Here is a 16,773-nt window from a genome sequence, read left to right as displayed (position 1 = left end):
AAACACTTCTGAAATCTGAGCAGCATTTAATGTTAAGACTTCTGCTTGTGTGAAAAGGAATGCATAACAGAAGCTTTGTTTTTCTTTAAGAATAAAGAACCAAGGGAATGACAGTGCAGTATAAAATTTGTATGAAAATCATGATGCTTAAGTGCATAAGCAAAAATTGTAAATGTTGTTCAGTCCAATGGAATATAGAACTAAATAATATGAGGAATGCCATATAAAGCATCATATAGTAAGCTTGTTATAATTCATAATATCCAAAAAAAAAAAAGGGTTTGCTAATCTTGTTGGTTCTTCTTTAAATGCAGTGCTGAAACATAGTGCATCTTCAAATACTTTTAAAGTGCCCTTTTCTTTCTTTTACTTCAGGCACTCATCTTGGGCTTTTTTTGTAATCAGGCTCCTCGTCTCTTTCACAGTTTGTGTGGGTTCACCCATTTATATGTACCCTCATAGCGGAAGCCCACTTTCTGCACCAGCTCATCGGCCTCTGCAGGTCCACGACTATGAGAGAGAGCCAGAGAGAATGTGAGATACACTGCACATCATTTCATAAAAAAGTTACTCACTTAACAAAAAAAAGCATGTTTTACCTTCCATATTTGTATTTGATGGGTGGTGTCTTTTCCTTCTCTATCTGATGAAGAAGAGGAGTGAAGATTCTCCAGGCTTCCCTCAACTCATCACTTTAATAAAACAAGGCAAATTCAGAAATGGTTTGTTTCAGAATTACTATAACAACATATTTCATTTACATTAGTGTGCCAGTCATTGTAGAAATACGCACCTTCGTACAAAATGCATCTGACTGCCACAAAAGACGTCCAAAATCAGACGTTCATAGGCATCAGGCAGCTTAACGTCCTTTGGAAAGGGAGAACAAAGAAATGCACATTTATAAAGCGAAAAGGAAGTAACTTTAATAAAGATTGTCAGTGCTTTTAGTAAAGGCAACCCGGGGTATTAAGACTTGCATGACTTAATATAACATAAATGATGTCTCTTACTGAAATATGTGGTAGAAAACCCCTGAAAGGCTTTACTTAAAAAAAAAACAACAAAAAAAAAAAAACATTGTTTTATACATATGTTGGACTATGGGGGGCGCCATTATTTTGATGACATGAAACGGTTGCATTCGGTGAGCTACTGGCGCTACCTGTTGTAAGGCCCTATGATTTCCACAATGTGGAAAACGCTGACGGAATCACAGAATTCAGTCGTAAAAACAGAATTTACTTTATAACACGGAATGTCACGGAATTTGTCATTTTGGATGAATTAAACAAACGTTTCTTTAATTTTCATTTGATTAAAAGATAAATGATTTTATTTTATGCCTTCATTTGATAACCAGATAAATGTAGATATTGTGAAAATAAATAAATAAATTACGTTGTTTTTACGCATTCAAATAATTAGACATGCTTAAACAGAATTTGGTAACAATAAAACAGAAGGTGAGAAAAAATAAAACATTAACAATTTTTTTTTTTTTTTCATAATTGTAATTAATTAGACTTGCTTTTTGATTAATAAAATGTAATTTAATCATTTAAAAAAAAAAATAGTCCAGAAAAATTAAAATGGAAAAAATGGAATGGGGGGGGGAGGGGGGCAGAATTTGGGAACAAATTAAATGGATTTTTATAGGGCCCTACTGTTATTATTTTTACCGCAACACAACTCGGAAAATAAAGTACTGATACGATGACCACAGCTACTGAAAGAGCTTAAAGATGGATATAAACGTAGATTTAAACCAAATGCCGTACCATCGATTTTCCCCCACACAAAGTCTAAATGCCCCTGGATATCGAGTGAAATCCATTCTGAGAAACTCCTTCAGTGGCTGCGGCGTCATGACAAGCGTCAGGATGGCATCTAGCGTTTCTTGTCTCTGCCATTTGTAAGCTCTTTCAATAGCTGTGATCTACTAAAAGCCTTACAGGTATCAGACCGAAAGTGGAGAGAACAAAGACGCAGGTCTTTATGAAGTTTTATTCGTCCACAGGCATCTTCCCATTCTTTTCTCCTCTTCTTATTGCTAGGAAAGCAGTGAAGACTTATATCGCTTCTCTTGTTGCCCTTCGACTGACAATTACAGCCAACAGCATCAATGTGGCATCGTATCAGTATTTTATTTTCCGAGTTGTGTTGTGGTAAAAATAGCAACAGGTAGTGCCAGAGTGCAACCATTTGACTTCATTGAAATAATGGCACCCCCCATAGTGCAAAATATGTTAAAAACAATGTGTTTTTTTTTTAATGACACAAATCTTTCATGGGTTTTCAACTACATATTTCAGTAATAGACATCATTTATGTTACATTAAACCACACATGTCTTAATACCTGGGGTTCCCTTTAGGAAATTAACTCTTTTCTAATATCATATAGTCATAGTTGCCTAACAGGACAGAGAAACATACAGTATGAATGATTCAAAAGTGTGTTTTACCTTGTATCTGCTGTGGTAGGTCAGGTCCAGCTCTGTCTCCTCAGGGCTAAAATAGACTCCAGGTTTCTTGCTCATCATCTTGGCGTAGATGGCCTCGTTGGGCTGCACACGGACCACCAACTCATTCCGCCTGCACTGAGAATCAAAGATGTCTCCAGGAACATCAGTGAACTGCAGCCGCACCTCTGCCTTCCTCTCATTCAGAGCCTTTCCACACCGGAGGATGAAGGGAACGCCTGGAGAGAGAAGTCATCAAATTATTTAATAAAATTTCAGTACATTCAGGAAGAAAAAGGCAGGGACTATATACTGATATATGCTATATGAGCAGCAATACAGCATATTAGGATGATTTCTGAAGGATCATGTGACACTGAAGACTCGAGCAATGATGCTGAAAATTTAGCTTTGATCATAGGAATAGATTACATATTTAGGACATACATAATAAATTACATATTACGTACATGCTAAAAGTTAATTGTTTAGACCAAAGGGTTAGTAATGCTTCTCATTTAACTAATTTATTTAAGCTATTTAAGCAGTGCCAAGGCTGCTCTTGATTTCAGATAAAGCCACAGTATCAGAGAGGTCAAAATTTTAGATCCTTGGCCAGACTGTAAATATTGGTTAATTAGCTATCACTTACCATCCCAGCGTTCGTTCTTTACATAAAGCACTGCTGTGGCAAATGTAGCCTGAGTGGAGCCTTTAGGGACAGTTTTGTCATCTAGATAACCCAATTTTGCCTCTCCTTCTCCATCTGGATCTCCAACATACTGACCCAAGACCACATCAGAAAGAGAGACTGGCTTAATGCACTTCAGAACCTTCACCTGTAGAGGGACACAGAGAGCATATGAAAAAAAAAATGTATTAGAAAGGATGTCTATAGTGGCTATGGAGAGCTATCCAGAATAATTCCTATTCATCTCAACAAAAGCTTCAGTTGGATGCTTCTTGAGCATGGATTTCTGGATTTTAACCAGTAAGCCAAGCTGTGAATGACATGCGATTGAACACACACAGAAAAAAAAAAAAAACTCTTTGCAGTAGACAGGAAAAACAACAACAACAACAACAACAACAACAACAACAACAACAACAACAACAACAACAACAACAACAAAAAAAGTCTTCGTACTGTGAAAAGCCTTAAAACAAAAAATAAAAATGAATAAATACACAAACAGGGAAAAAAACAAAAAAAACAAAACAAAAACACAAGTCTACTTTAATACTGTTATAAGTCTTCAAAATAAATAAACAGTAAACTTCACAAGTCTACTTCACACTATTAAAATCCTTCAAAAAAACAAAAAGTAAATAAACAAAAAATCTGCACAAATCAACAACAAAAAAACAGGGGCAGTGAAAAGCACAAGCCTACTTCACACTATTAAATAACTTTGAACAAAATGAAAATGAATAATAAAAAAAAAAAGCAGAGAAAGGGAAAATGCAAGTCTACTTCACAGTGTTAAAACTCATCAAAAACCACACAAAAATACCCCCATAAATAAATAAATAAATAAATAAATAAATAAACAGAAAAAATATATATATAGCTCAACAAAATAATTAAACATGTAAAGGAAAAATGCAAGTCTACTTTACAATGTTAAAATCCTTCAGAAAATAAAAATAATAATAATAAAAAAAAAGCACAAAAACAAAAAGAAAATAAAAAATCTGCAAAAACAAAAAAAAAATAAACAGGGACAGTGAAAAGCACTACTTCACACTATTAAAAGACTTAAAAAAAAAAAAATGACATGAAAAATGAATGAAAAAATAAACCCTGACCCCTTGGGTACTACACATAATTATTACCATAATGTACAGTTTAATTATTCTGTAGTACAAACCCAAAATGACACTACCCTGAAGCGTAATCTTGGAACCAAGACCTTAATTTATGCGTTCTACAGTCCGCCAACCTTTTATGCTAATGGTTAACTGTAAGACAGTGGTGATGGATGGATATATTTGATACATTTGCTCCTCAAGGCTAAATTCAGGATCATTTTGGATAAGTGCCAGACAAGAGTGCTGCAAGGGCCAGCTGCACACAGTTCATTGGCTGACCGGCTCGTTACCTTCTCATCTCTAACATCATCAGAGTTGGTGGATGCAGGCTTCTCCATGGCAACCAGACAGAGCATCTGCAGCAGGTGGTTCTGCATCACATCACTAGAGACAGAAAAGAGAGGACATAAAGACAGACACAGACACATTCATTTACTAATCAAGCTCGATTAGAATATCAAAATCCTCTCAGCCTTTGAAGGGAATCCTCATGCACAGAAAGCGCGATGTTTTTTAAACACAGTTTTCATTATGTGTATTTTCCCATCATGGTTTTTGTCTCTTTTTTTTTTACTTTCATTGTGCAAGCATTAAAAAATTATTTTGTGTTCCACAGGAGAAAATCGTACAGGTTAAATGAATCAAACAGATTCAGTTTTTGGTAGACTATACTTTCATAACATGCATTTAACAGATGCAAAAATCATCTCAAATTAAAAAAACTAACCGAATGATACCAAAATCGTCAAAATATCCTCCCCGGCCCTGGGTTCCAAACGGCTCTTTGAAGGTCAGAACCACACATGCCACGCTGTCCCGGTTCCATATGGGACCAAATATCCTGTTTCCAAACCTTTAAGGAAATATGAGAGAAAACTATGACTAATGAGACACAGACACAGAGAAAAAAAGCTTCCTAGTGGATTTTAACCTTTAATTATGCATAAATGACAACTGTGTGTGACAGCCAGTGAAAAGCAGCAGGCACCGAGGGATTAAAAGAGTGGTAGAGACAACAGGAAAGAGCCACACCTGAGAACCATGAGGTTCTGGACCATCTCTTTGCCTAGGTAATGGTCTATACGGTAAATCTGGTCCTCAGTGAAAAGAGAAGAGAGATGACTGGTTAACTCCTCTGAGCTTTGCAGGTCACGTCCAAAAGGCTTCTCCACGATTATCCTGTTCCAACCTCTACCAAACATACACAGGAAATATGCTGTTTTTGACAAAAGACCTCGCTTGGGTAAACTCACATACACCGACAATTAGAAAATTGAACAGAAACTGCATGCGTTTACTTCTCACCTGGTGCTCATGCACTGATGTTTGATGTTTTTGGTGACGTCGTGGTAGACGCTGGGCGGCAAGGCCAGGTAGAAAAGGCGGTTGGCCTCAGCTCCTCCAGGCAGGGACAGCAGGTAAGTGTTCAGGTTAGCAAAAGAGGATTCATCTACATATTTCCCGCTGATGTAAGAGTTTCTACTGAAGAATGCAGCGCAGCGATCTGCCTCAGAGTCTGCCACCTGAAGGAAGGAAAAACAGAGAGGACAGGTTAACATACCTGTGAGATAAATCTATAAAATGCATATGGAGAAACTCTCTGAGCTGTGACCTTCATGTGTGGCATGCAAGCTGTGCGAATGGCATCCACGGTCAGATCAGAACGTGCAAAACCCACAAAATATGTCTGTTCAGGGAGAAGACCGTCTCGGAACAACCACCTACAAGTGACAAACAGAAATACTTCATACTGTTCAAAGGTTTAGGTGTCAATATTATTTTCTGAAAGAAATTACTCTTTTTATTCAGCAAGAACACATTAAATTTGATCAAACTGACAGTAAAAACTTTTATATTTTAATATTTTGATTTCAAATCAATGCTGTTCTTAAGAACTTTCAATTCAAATGACCCTGAAAAAATATATTAAAACATTAAAGGCACAATATGTATGTTTTTGCCGCTAGAGGGCGCATATTCAAAACAAACAAAGAAACAAAGGCTTAGTTTGATGACACTGTGATTGTGTGTGGAATCATGGGAGTTTAGTCTTCATCCCCACAGCCGATGCAATCCATCGGGACTCGTGCAGACGTCATGTTCATTAATGAGCTAATGTATTAAAGACTTATTAAGGACACTGTATTATGAAGCAGGGTGGGGCTGAAAGTCGTGGAAGTGAAACAAGGACGCTGAAGCGACTGCTAATGAAAGAAGAGTGCGATACAAGACTCGAAAGCAGCAGAGCTATTATTACACCAAAGTCGAGTGCTTTCGCTCCTTCTGGTCATGTGTATGTAGAAAAAAGCGCTGTTTTAACATACTGGATACATTTAAGTGTGTTCAACTCTGTGCGTTCGTCAGCTGTCTAATAAAATGCACTACATATTAAAGTATCTGGGGTTTCCATGTTTTCTACAAAATAAAACAGGAAAACCGAGGGTGTATGAAGTCACTGGCAGACGACACAGTGACATGATGATGTTACACTAGTTAAAATTGCTTATTTCTCTGGATTTAAACATTCTTCAAAACATTTGGGATAATGTAAGTACACAAGTCAGCAAAATATATAACACTGTTCTAGTGTTTTTTGGATATTTTAATAAATATTAAATTGTACGTTTTACAATATTATTAAATAAATTCTGCCTTGTTTATCATTTAAAAAAAAATAACGTTGAACGGTATTGTACTAGTGAATATCAATGTGTGTAAAAGCATGTTATGTCAGACTACTTACCACAAAGTTGGGTAGATTTTCTTTTTGGCCAAATCTCCCTACAAAAAGAACACATTTGTTACATCATAGTAGAATTTATTAACGTAGGCTAAATTACACAAAAGCCATTTACTGTTTTTACTGTGTTTAGTGCAACATTTTAAAAATCACATCAGAGAATTTTAAAGAGAAAAGCGGATCAGTGATTAGATGATCTTAAAGGGTAAATGATGAATGCCTCAACCAAAAACTACAATTGCCTAAAAACATCTCAAAACAAGTCTTGTAAAAAAGTGGCAACCTACTAGGGCTGCCCCTAATAGTCGATGAGCAGAGGCTCGGTCGACCGAGTGTGGAAGCTGAATAGTAGCACACTCACTGCGTGACAGATGGAGGCGCCGGTGTGCTCACTTGCTCTTAAAAATACTCTGTCATTTTTGGTCATACATATAAAAGCAATACATCTTTTGAACCTTTAAACACTCTATGTTTATTTGTGTGCACTCACAATAACAAAACGTTGCGCTTCTGTAAAATAAAGCAAACAGGATATGCTTTTCTGCCATCACGGTATCTGTGAACTTGAGCGCAAAACTTTAAAACTATATACTTACCATGAAAAATACATCTATTGAGACTGAAATGTCTACTTTCAAATAAACAAATTCATAGAGAAATCAAATATTCTCAGATTTTGTAATCCATATCAAACATACAAGCGCATCACTACTGTGGAGATTACAAATCAGTGTTGCCGACTTCATCTCTTAAACCACATGAGGCAACACATCAAATCTTGCCAAGCATTTGACATTTGTCACTTACTCATCCTGATCTTTAATGCAAATTTACAGGTGAGTGCATCATTCATCATTCATCAATTCAGTTTTAATTAACTTTTATTAACAACTAATGAACGCACATACCTAAGATGTGATACAGAGTAAACATGAAAGCTCCAGTTTAGCTTTGGTCACATGATTTTTGCACTTGCATTTCAAACAAACAAATATTAATTAAATTTGAATGAGGCAAGAGTTTTGCTATATTCATTTTAATAGCAGTAATATGAAGGGAATGTTTCTGCCGCACTGCCGAGAGAGGAAGAATAACATGATTTTGAATACTGCATTGCCAAACATGAGCTTTTGCGTTTCGTTTCTAAACTAAATCTTCCACCATTGTCTTGTCGGTTTCACCTGACCACACTCTTTTTACTCTTTGTACAGCAGTCATTGTTAATTCTAAATGTATTTTAATGTAGAATACATTACATAAATATATGAAATATAGATCATATCGGCTTAAAAAAAAAAACATTTTTTATTGAAACATTTTTTTATTTTTTACATATGTAAACATTAGTTGCTGAAATGACAATCTGTTGCGTAAGATCACGTGATGCGCTCCCTCCATCATGATAATCCTAATAATATCTTGTAGTGTGAGATGCGCCACAATTTTCAAATCTTGTTGTGTGTGCATGTTTAAGATTTCAGAGAATATAATCTGCAAATATTCTCCTTGTGTTTTTCATAATCGGTTAGGATTTTAAAAATCCTGTAGTGTGAGCCCGGCTTAAGGCACACCTGTCATGCTGTCTAATCAGCATCTTGATATGCCACACCTGTGAGGTGGATGGATTATCTCAGAGAAGTGCTCAAAAACACAGATTTAGACACATTTGTGAACAACATTTGAGTGAAATAGGCCTTTTGTGTACATAGAAAAAGTCTTAGATCTTTGAGTTCAGCTCATGAAAAATGGGGGCAAAAACAAAAGTGCTTATAATTTTGGTCAGTGTATTATAGTAGTAGTACTACCATTACATTTAGTAATTTATTTATTTTTATTATTATTTAATTGAATTGAATTGAATTTACTTTCATTTTATTTCTTTTGTCACCGTTTCAAGTTAATTCAAACTTTTATTTTGCTGTGAAGACCTTCAAGCTTCTGTTTGTAGGCCTCTCAGAGCAGGTCTACTTTTTCTACAGACCTACTTTTGATTTATCCATCCAAAATTTGGTTTTGTAATATACAGTAAATTCCATGGACTGAATTCCGCAACTGCATCTACATTTTCCGCATGGCGGAAATCATAGAGAAACGTCATGATGTTTTTATAATATCATGAATAAATGGATCTGTAGAAATATTTATAGCTCACATTTTTACATTTGATCAATGGTACACTTTGTTTTTCTATTTTTTTGCAATGTGTGCTTCTATTTTTAAACCTACTTTACAAAATAAAACAACAAATGTGCATTTAAAATTCTTTTTGCGAAAGCATGACACAAATGCTTATGACTTATATTGTTTGCACTGGTATACAATTTTGTATACGAAAATTGTATGCCAATTTTGTCCAAATTCTGTCTAGGGTAATAATACCCCTTTAATATCACTGGCCACTGACAAGCAATATAAAGTTACAACATCAATTGATTAAGAAGGAAGTTACTGACATACATTCATTTTTAAAGTGACTTCATTGCTTTTATTGTGTAATTTTTCAGGGTTGAAATCTAAAGGCTACTGCCTACTGGCTACCTAAAAAAAAAAAATCTTCCAAATATTAAATATTTGTCAACCCAAGCAGCTTTTCTTTAATAAGGTATAGTTTGATTATAGTCAACTGTCACTATGAATCAAAACCTTGGAAACTGCCATAATTTCAGTGGAGCACAGTGACTAAGTTTACAAAAAAATCTGATTATAAAAATGACTAATAAATGCAAAATACACAATAACAAGACAGAACTTAGCTTAAAATAACAGCCAACCCATCCCTGCTCTATGCAATTCAATCTTTTCAACGCAAAGGTCATTGAACTCAACAGATCTGCTCCACACCCAATCAGACACATGAGAAAACACTCTGCGCATGGTGAGACAGCATTATTCTGTTTGTACTGGCTGATTTATGGCAATGTGGGAGAGTCCCATCTCTCCAGATATGCATTATATTAGTTATTAGTAAACATATCAGTTCACTATTTAATCTATTAGTCGCTCCTGCTCCTTTGCCATTGGAAAAAACACTCAGTAACAATGACTTGACACAAATTTATCCATGAACTTTTTGCATGAAGAATAATCATACTAAAACAAACACACATGAACTAAGCAGCCAGAGAAACTGTATGTATTTGTTCTGATAGTGACTACAATGTTTCTAAAAAAGAAGTGACATTTTTTGTTCATAACTGAGGAATGTGCATCTCAATTAAGCCATTGCATGAAGAGTAGCGCATTGAGCTTAGACCATGGGATTGATTTACAGGAAAGCACATAAAATGATAAAAAGGTACATGGTAAATAGAACGCAAGCCATACAGTAATGGATTTGATGCAAGAAGTTTCTTTTTCAACCACTTAAGCAGCCTATTTTCATGAGTCATGACAGAGTCAGACATGTGTCCTAAAACATATTAAACAGTTGGTGGTGGAAACAGATAATACATTTAAAAATAGCATTCATTTATTCACTTACTCAATATTAAACCCACTATACAATTTTTAATGCCAATTTTTCCTGAGGTAGTCGGACAACAAATTTTGATGAATAAGCATATCAGGTTAAAAAATTATCCACAAAATTATTAAGGAGCAAAAGTATTTTCAACATTGATAATAATAATAAATGTTCCTTGATCATCAAGCATATTAAAATGATTTCTGAAGATCATGTGACACTAAAGACTGGAATAATGATGCTGAAAATTCAGCTTTGATCACAAAAATAAATGACATTTTAACATAAAAACAAAAAACATTTTTGTAATATTATTTCACAATATTGCTGTTTTTACGTTTTTTTTAAATGAGGGAAGCCTTTTTGAGCATAAGAGACTTTTTTTAACTTCTAAATACTCCATATAATTCACAAATGTGTAATCTAATTCACACTTACAAAATAAAATAAATATTTTGAGGCATTCCTGTCCAATTTCTAAACACGTTTTTTGGTACATTTGCTTTATCTATTTGTATTTCAATCAAGCAAATAATTAAAGGCCAGGTTAACTCTGTTACTTCATCTGATTTGTGTAAAATGTCTTAAAGAGGAAGTTTTTCCATTGTTATACAACGGTGACTAATGAGCAGACTCCACATATAAATAAAGCAGAATTTCTATAGCACAGATTTCTTTATTAAAAATGATCATCATGTGTTTTTAATTATAATAAAGTGTCGTTTGCAAAGTTAGATAACTATTTACATCTGAGTACTCACAAACTGTCTTTAAAATTAAGTTACATACAAATTTGGTAATGTGATACTGGCTGGGGGTCAATGCACTGAGTGTAAGTGGCCCAAGGTTAGACAAATGAGGTGATGTTGCATCTGAATAAACTAATACCACTAACCTGTGGAACACCACACCAACCAACAATCCTTTCTGACCACACCCTCATCCCAAACACACAAACCAACGCTTTCACCTCTCTCTCTCTCTCTCGCTCTCTCTCCAAACCAGCTGAAAGGATAGTGCTGACAGAGAGTGATATTGCACAATCCAGCTCACTAGCACCTATTTAAATACACAAACAATAAGGACAGGAAAAGCCAACAGTAACAAAGATTCTTTTACAAAGCAGTTGTGCAAAAACCGACTAGAAAAACGTTGAACAAAATAAGGAGGAACAAGGAAAATCTAGCCAGAAAAAGGAGGAAGGAGGTTTAAATTTCATCACTGAACGTTAAAAGAAACAGTCCAGTGTGTAAAAGCTTGACCTACTTCAAACTTCACTTTTGATATTCTAAATACTTCTGTCAGCATTCACCACAGTTTAAATCATGCCGAATCTAATCAAGGCTGTCTAGATAAAATAAGTCTTTCATCAAATCTAGATCTTCTGTCACCTCACTGGTCCAATCACCTTTCAAGGCCACAAGTGTTCAAGGGCTGTGAACTGAACCGCTGAATTACTTAACTGCCCCTTTCTGTCTCGATGATAAAAAGAAGCCCTATGTTGGTAATGTCCTTTCACGGTTGCATAATTTCTGCTATACTTCCTTAAACAAAACACCAAGTCATTTTATTAATTCAGAACAATCTGAGATTTTCTTCCGTCATTGGATAAGCAGTTTACAGGCTGTGCTGTAAAACTACAAGTTGTGTAACCAAAGAAACTACCATGTACAAGAAAAAACATGAAACAGGAAATAAATTATACATTGTACGCATTGTAGTATGATTTTGGACCACTTTTTGACAGTCATTTTAATGACCAGACTTAAAAATAAAGCTTTCCAAAGGGGGTTTTCACAATGATGCCATAGAAAAACTAATTTTGGTTCCCCAAAGAACCTTTAGATAAACAGTTCTTTTTAATAAAAGGATAAATAGATAAAAGGACATTTTTAATAATCTAAAGAACCAATGTTAAAGGCTCTTCATGGAGTGCACAGTATGCATAGTTTGGGTCTATATTCTGGATGCCATCATATTCTGAATTTGATGTTTACATGTGCACAGGCATCAGAATAAATATAAATATAAATATAAATATAAATATAAATATAAATATATATATATTAAAAAAAAAAAAAAAAAAAAAAAAAAAAAAAAAAAAAAAAAAAATCGCAATCGCAACTGGGTGTGGGTATGTGTGTATATGAATTTACCTAATAATAAAGTAGTATTTATATGCAGGGGTGCACATAAGTAGTACGCAAGTGCACATGCATGACCAAAATAAAATTAAAAAAAGTCCACTTTGTTAATAAGTTCAGTTCATAAATCGACAAACTGTAATACTGTATAAGATTTCTATTCAAGCTGAAAGCATTAATCTAGGCTATCTGCTGCAGTTTTCAAGGCACAATGTTAAACTGTGACATTTCATTCACTGACACAAGTAAATATTAGCATTTTATTTACTATAAAATACTTACTCCTATAAAATAACTGTAATTTTATTTAATACTCATTTTTTTTATTTTAAATTATAATATTTTCACATTTTATTATTATTTTGTTCATTTAAAAAAAAAAAAAAAAAAAAAAAAAAAAAAAAAAAAAAAAAGTACAATAATATTATTATCACTATTATTAATTTTTTAATTAATTATTCAAAAAATTATATATTTTATATTATAGGTCACACTATATGTAGTGTGAGGACCAAACCAAACCTCCAGTTGCTCTTATGAGAAAAACTTGTGTGTACTCCTGTATATAAACGTTGTTTTGTGCTTTGCTTACAGTTTCGTTTTCATTCAGCCCGTCTGCTGTTTACGTTGCGGTCTGATGTGTTTTATGTAATATTATTTCACAAAGCCAGACCATTCTGTTATTTCTTCAAATTTCAAAATTATACAATCTCATTTATATTAAAAACTGCTCATGTTGCATGTATGCAGCATTTTTGGATCATGATTAAAATGCAGTGGTTGTCTCTAACGTTACTCAATAATGAAATATGAAGAGATTTCTTTTATTTGTATTATTTATTTGATTTGGGATTTGTTTTAAATTTTAATTTGTTGTGTAACATCATTTTAACATTTAAACATTTAAAAAAGAAATGTGTAGTATTTTATCTGAGAAATAATTAAAGGACATTTCCTTTTAAATCTTATTTTGTAAAAAAAAAAAAAAAAATAGTGAGAAAATCATATTGTCAAATAAGTATTGTAAATCCTATCGCATCACTAGTTGAGTAAATCGCTACATCCCTAGTTTTCAAAATAATTTAATTAGGACTCTAACACTTCTTACCTCCAACAATCCCAAAAACACCACCATGAAATGAAAAGCATAGCACAATCATGGCACAATCATTAATAAACACATGCAATAATATGTAGCTCAGTAACAGAAGGAAAGCGAGGGGATGCAGACAAAAGGTTTGCAGCAAAAACTGGTGGCAGAGGCGTGACGTTAGAGCTTACAGAATGGCGACAGAACTTTAGAATGTGGAAACACTCACTCCACAAACTATGTGCAATCTTGGAAAGTGTGATGAAAGCCGGTGATGAAATTGTATGTGCACCTATGCCAGTAGTAATGCACGTTTCATCGTGCTTTACAAACTGGTAAGTTGTGGAGAGCATGTGCATCCCTTTTCAGTTAATTTTCTAGCTAACAATTTAAATTGGAGAACACATAATTACATTTAACTACGAGTTCTCCCTCAGTAAACTCTCAAATTGCTTGTTATTGATGGTAAGCAAGGTAGCTGTTGTAGTTATATTTAGGTACAGGGTAGGGTTAAGGGATCTAGAATATGGTCATGCAGAATAAAGCATTAATATGTGATTTATAAGTGCTAAAAAAAAAGCCAATATGCTAGTAATATGCATACTAATAAGCTACTGGTTAATAGTAAATAGCATTCCCTAATCTAAAATATTACCATTTTCTGAATAAGGTATGTACATGTAATAAATTTGTGATATTACAGGGGTGGGAGAATCTGAATTTGAGATTACGTTCATGGTCTTAAACTGAATCAGGCAATTGGATTGAGGAGTTTACCTGATTCAGTACTAAACAGAACATTGTTAGTTTTGGATTAATATCAGAATACAGAAGGCATGTAAATATAGTCACTGTAAAGAGAGGAAAAAACAAAAAAAAAAGCAGCCCAAATGCAAAAAATGTACACATTTTTGGTTCATCAATAGATGCAAAGTATACAAAATTAGTGACAATTCATGGCTCCAGATGAGACTGTATCAATTCCTCATTAGTAGAGATATTAAAATATACAGACTCACCGAAGCACCCATGATGATAAAGATATGAACGTCAGACTGGTGAAATTCCACATCATCATGTAGTTCTTTCCTCAGCTGCCCAAACACTTCAGAGCGTGAGAGGGGAAGGCTCATCTTGTCTGCCAAAAGGTCATAAAATGATTAAAGCACAGATTTCATGTTGTCCTTCTGTTCATACAGTCATATCAAAAGTACGTTTATGATTTTTTTTAGCTATCTAGAGCTATCAGCTGTATCATTAAATATTGCATATTTAAAAAATAACTTTCTTTAATTTAAGAAGAATAATGGTAAATGAAAAATATGCTGGCACATATGAAAATATTTCTAAAATAAATGTTAAAACATCATATTTAAATTTAAAAAATAAATAAAATGAATTAATGCTGTCAAACGATTAATCGTGATTAATCCAAATTAAAAGTTTTTTTTTTTTTTTTTTTTTTACATAATGTGTGTACTGTGTATATTTATTATCTGTATATAAATACACACACATGAATATATTTAAGAAAAATATGTTGTTTATATATTAAATATAGTAGTTATATATAATATTAATGATATAAATAAAAAATATATACATGTAAATATTTTAAAAATATACACTGTATGTGTGTGTATTTATATATACATAAATAAACACAGCACACACACATATTATGTAAACAAAAACTTATTTTGGATGCTTGACAGCTTTAATCGCTTGACAGCACTAAATTAAATAAACAAATAAATAAAAACAACCTTTAGGTAAGTGAAAATGTTCCCAGGGCAGTTAATATAGAAGACGGCAGATATATTAGGGTAGACGATAATGTTGATATATACACAATACATAATGCAACTTGATAACAAATTAGAAACTTAAAGCAAAACAACAATGTATATGTTAATCAGCCATCAAACTCAAAATGGCCAAATAAATAAATAGGCCTGCAATTACTGAAAATATGGCAGGTAAATTCACAAACAAAAGCTTTCCAAAGAACACTTGCTAAAGCTGCCTAACACAACAGATCAACCACAGAGCAAGCATGTTATCTAAATGGCCTGATTATGAAGACATACATGCCACTTGCAAAGAACGTAATCTACGAAATGATATGCATTTGATAATTGAATAATTTCTTGCCAATCCTGAGTCACTTCCACTGTTCCACCAACTGACTAGTCTAGTAATTTGACAAGTCACATCACATAACTACTTGCAATGGGATGACAAACATATAGTCCTACCACTGCGTTCAGGGGCTGTAGTGCGTTTTCTCTCTGTGACAGGAAAGATACACACAAAAACACAGCCTCCCATAAACCCACACTCTGAACTTACCATAATGTTATTAGCACAATCCCTTATTTAACAGGGCTCAGCCTGGCACTGTCTGACTGGACTTAACGCTAGCTAATAATTTTATGCAGTGCATCGCATTCACAACAAATGCCTTAAACACAGATATCTGGAATACATTTAACATCAATTTCTACAAGGTGAAGCTGGTGAGAGAAAAGATGAAGTTAGTAGACAGGAAAATATACAGTGCAAAATCAAACTCTTCACTCACTGCATGACAACGTGCTACTTACATGTAACGTCAGGGCTGTTTACTTAACAAAACAAAGAAAGCAGGACTTAAAGGCTAAAATTAAGGAGCTGTAGCGAACTCAGGGCAAAAATGTTACAATGCCGACTACACTGTCATTCTTTAATACTGTTTCCTCCTTCCCTATTAAAATGACACGGCGGTGTTCTGTGATTTTATTGGTGTAGAGAGAAACTCACCAGCGCTCGCTCGACTGCCCATCATTGCTGTAGCACATGATGTCACCGCGCAACTGCGCTGAGGTTAAGGGAAGTGGGCGGGGCCAGACCGCAGGAGGGGAGGCGCTTGTGGATAACAACACACGCAGGGCGGTGATTGACAGCTAAACGCTGCAATGACGAACATGCTGAACGCTCTTCGGTCCAATCGACAGCGCGCATGCGGAATGTCTAATGAGTAATGCTCATAAGATCTAGAAAAGAAGTCGAGCGTAGAGC

At 34.3% G+C, this 16,773-nt stretch overlaps 1 protein-coding gene across 3 annotated transcripts in view; it reads right to left on the bottom strand.

Annotated features, from left to right (window-relative positions):
* Window positions 1-16,550, bottom strand: part of g6pd (glucose-6-phosphate dehydrogenase) — a 17,185-nt gene extending 635 nt beyond the window's left edge. Inside the window, exons 1-14 of one of the 3 annotated variants that reach the window (XM_051096621.1) lie at window positions 16,320-16,458; window positions 15,972-16,004; window positions 14,733-14,851; window positions 7,020-7,057; window positions 5,889-5,997; window positions 5,582-5,799; window positions 5,309-5,467; window positions 5,004-5,129; window positions 4,567-4,660; window positions 3,117-3,303; window positions 2,468-2,703; window positions 794-870; window positions 600-692; window positions 1-510 (exon numbers count right to left, since the gene is read on the bottom strand). The exon at window positions 1-510 is cut by the window's left edge and continues 635 nt beyond it. In XM_051096621.1, the coding sequence (XP_050952578.1) occupies window positions 420-510; window positions 600-692; window positions 794-870; window positions 2,468-2,703; window positions 3,117-3,303; window positions 4,567-4,660; window positions 5,004-5,129; window positions 5,309-5,467; window positions 5,582-5,799; window positions 5,889-5,997; window positions 7,020-7,057; window positions 14,733-14,846 (1,542 nt within the window). In that variant the 5' untranslated portion in view covers window positions 14,847-14,851; window positions 15,972-16,004; window positions 16,320-16,458 and the 3' untranslated portion in view covers window positions 1-419. Of the gene's footprint in view, window positions 511-599; window positions 693-793; window positions 871-2,467; window positions 2,704-3,116; window positions 3,304-4,566; window positions 4,661-5,003; window positions 5,130-5,308; window positions 5,468-5,581; window positions 5,800-5,888; window positions 5,998-7,019; window positions 7,058-14,732; window positions 14,852-15,971; window positions 16,005-16,319; window positions 16,459-16,515 lie in introns of those variants that run through there. The other 2 variants (XM_051096618.1, XM_051096619.1) reach the window with 2 other exon arrangements.
* Between the last annotated feature and the right edge of the window lie 223 nt (window positions 16,551-16,773).

The sequence above is a fragment of the Labeo rohita genome, chromosome 23, assembly GCF_022985175.1.
Source record: "Labeo rohita strain BAU-BD-2019 chromosome 23, IGBB_LRoh.1.0, whole genome shotgun sequence".
Taxonomy (NCBI): Eukaryota; Metazoa; Chordata; class Actinopteri; order Cypriniformes; family Cyprinidae; genus Labeo; species Labeo rohita.
The sequence above is the reverse complement of the archived record's forward strand: the minus strand, read 5'-3'. Positions and strand labels throughout refer to the sequence as shown.